Source organism: Lipotes vexillifer, unplaced genomic scaffold (genome assembly GCF_000442215.2).
Source record: "Lipotes vexillifer unplaced genomic scaffold, Lipotes_vexillifer_v1.1 scaffold933, whole genome shotgun sequence".
NCBI classification, from domain to species: Eukaryota; Metazoa; Chordata; class Mammalia; order Artiodactyla; family Lipotidae; genus Lipotes; species Lipotes vexillifer.
The window spans coordinates 404,894-407,735 of record NW_006770403.1 but is presented as its reverse complement, the minus strand read 5'-3'; the positions used below and the strand labels follow the sequence as shown (position 1 = coordinate 407,735).

General features: G+C 39.5%; 1 protein-coding gene across 1 annotated transcript in view; it reads right to left on the bottom strand.

The window, feature by feature from the left end:
• Positions 1-426: 426 nt before the first annotated feature.
• Positions 427-2,842, bottom strand: part of MOB1B (MOB kinase activator 1B) — a 54,779-nt gene continuing 52,363 nt past the window's right edge. The window contains exon 6 of the mRNA XM_007446100.1: positions 427-504. Within this exon, the coding sequence (XP_007446162.1) occupies positions 427-504 (78 nt within the window). The remainder of the gene's footprint in view (positions 505-2,842) is intronic.

The window sequence follows — 2,842 nt, the reverse complement described above, 5'->3', positions numbered from 1 at the left end:
GCCCTGTTCAGTTCTATGTCTGTGCTTTGCACCTCAGAAATGAGCCTGCCAAGGCACTTAAAAACAAGACTTTTGGGGACTTCAAAAATCAACTACAATTTACACAATGGAGAACCGCCATCCATCAGCAGTCCAATCAATAAGCATTTCTTTCAACATATAGTATTATCAAAAATTCCCCAAGTTAGAAAAAATACTGTATGCCACTAAGACAAAATTTACCCCTATCAACTGAATAGAGAATGGTTCTTGCCTTCCTCTAGCCATAGTATATGGTTTCATTTATTCAGAATAAAGAAAAAGGAACCCAAACAAGCCCCCCAAACCTAACATAAAAACAACCAAGACAAAAATAAAATAAAACAAAATCCAAATGCACTCCACACAGCTTCATTTGAGGAATAATTTGCACACATCTGCATCCTTTTATCTGTCCTTTGAGGTGAGTTTTTCAATCAGTTCCTGGAGTGGTGCAAGTTCTCTTCTGTCAATAAGGTTGAATTCCTATGTATGACAAAGGCAGAAGAAATAGTAGAAACATTATTTACATCTCATTCCAAAACAGATTTCCATTAACATTTGTTGGAAATTAGCTTTTAAAGTAAATAAAAGACAAATCTTTTTTTCAAGAAAATTTTTTCTATTCCCTACCTCTGTGTCTTACGCAAATCACTTAACCACTTCTGATATTATATTTTACATCTGTAATAATATTAGGGTAAATTACCTCATAAGATTATTATGGGGACTAAATGTGATACTGTAATGTTAACCACTTCATGTAATCCCTGGCACAAAGTAAACGCTCAATAAATGGGAGTTACTGCTTCCTGTTAAAAGGAATAACCAGGGCACCATTTAGATATAGTCAACCAAGCAGGGATCAAAAAAAATCTCAGGCAAATTTCAGCATTATATGAAGAGTAAAAAAGTTAGTTTATGTTATTAACTAACGTATCTGCAAGCTACCATATAATGTGGTATGAGAATAACATGAATAATGTGGAGTCCATAAATGATAAGTAAATCCTGTAAAGAACAAATAAGAAAGCCTGGATTTAAACTGTGCTTCTTTAGAAGTTCTACCACTGTCATTCTGAAATTCAATTATGAATAGATTTCCCTTGAACTATAAATTATAAGGCTAATAAAAAGTGGCTGTTCGCGGAGCGGCTAGGCCCGTGAGCCATGGCCGCTGAGCCTGCGCGTCAGGCTCCGCAACGGGAGAGGCCACAACAGCGAGAGGCCCGCGTACCGCAAAAAAAAAAAAAAAAGCTGTTGATACTTCTGATCTTTTGATATTCTGCCACAGTGGGGCATTCTGAGGTCACAATTTCACTCATTTATTAGCATCCATCACGTGCCAAGCACTGCAGTAAGCACTAGGAAGGCATTAAGGGGCACTCAATAGCAAGTCTACCACTAAGCATTGCAGGGTCTGGACCAATAGCACAAATTGGATATATATCACATGACTAAATTACTGTATTTTACATTAAGCTAATATATTGTTATATATGTTCGATTCTCCTACCTTAACAAACACACCATAGTAGCCAGGAAAGCAGATTCAAATTTAGAATTCTTAAGACTCCTCAGTCTACACTGGAAAGTAGTGACACGAGGAGAGCCAGTCCCTGGCCCTCAGCAAACCTCCCTGATCTACCAAACCACAGCTCCATCCTGTATTTCAATGGGTCTCACATGCAGGAGTGTGGACACCCTGACAGGCTTATAAAGGCAATGTCCACACACACTCACCAACAGCTGCCATCTGGCAATCCCTTAGGTCTGGCTATCAGAGATATGATCTTCCCTTAAAAGTACAGACTGAAGGAAAAGATCCATGCAAACCCTGGCAATACACTTGAGACCATGTGGGCAGGGAATTCTGAATCTCAGGTATCCAAGCACATACCAGAAGGGATCTATGTAGGTATGTTCTTGGCCCTATGGACTTCTCATTCCATGTGGGGAGGAGTATGGGAAAGGGTCAGAGCAGAACTTCTAAATTGTGAAGCCCAGGGCAGAGGCCACTCTCACTCAAAGAAGCGGTGATACTGTATAACTAATGGACCCACCTTTAAGAAGGTCACAGTGTCCTGAGATGTAACTAGGCTCAGATGTGGTAAATGCAACATATCAATCCCTTACTATTTTGCTAGGAGTTGGGAGATAACAGTGTACTTTAAGATCATATAATAAGGTAAAACTAAACCTTCTGGTGGGAGAATATCCTCTCCCAAACCACTAAAACCTCAAGCAATCATGTTCTGCCTAAACCAAAGCACAGATGCAAATTTTAGGATAACATTTTGTTTCTATTGGTGTCTATAGATGGGATGCGATAGTAAAATAATTGCTCAGGGCAACAGTTTTGGCAAGTTACTATCTCCTAAAATTTGTTTATATAGGTGAAATTAAGATATAAAATGTGTGTCCTCATTATGAGGAGTGTGTATAGAGGGAAAATAAACACATTTTTCTTTGTGGAGATGGGGCATGGGAAAGGTATTTATAAGTCTGTGCCCACAGATATACAAAAACAACACAGATTCAAGCTTTGGACTTCTGCCTACCATCTCCCTTCTCCAAACTCCACCGAAAAACAGCTGCTCAGCTTCTGCATTTCTACCTCTTTTTCACTCCTACCTTTTACTTCTCTAATTATTATAGCAGGACAAAAATAGCCTCACTCCTTTTAGTCTACACCTCTAAGGCCCATTCTCTGAGAAATAGAGAAGGAAGAGGAGGTCAACTAAGGATTCAGATCAAAAGTTAATGGACCTGGCTTCCCTGGTGGCGCAGTGGTTGAGAGTCCGCCTGCCGATGCAGGGGACAC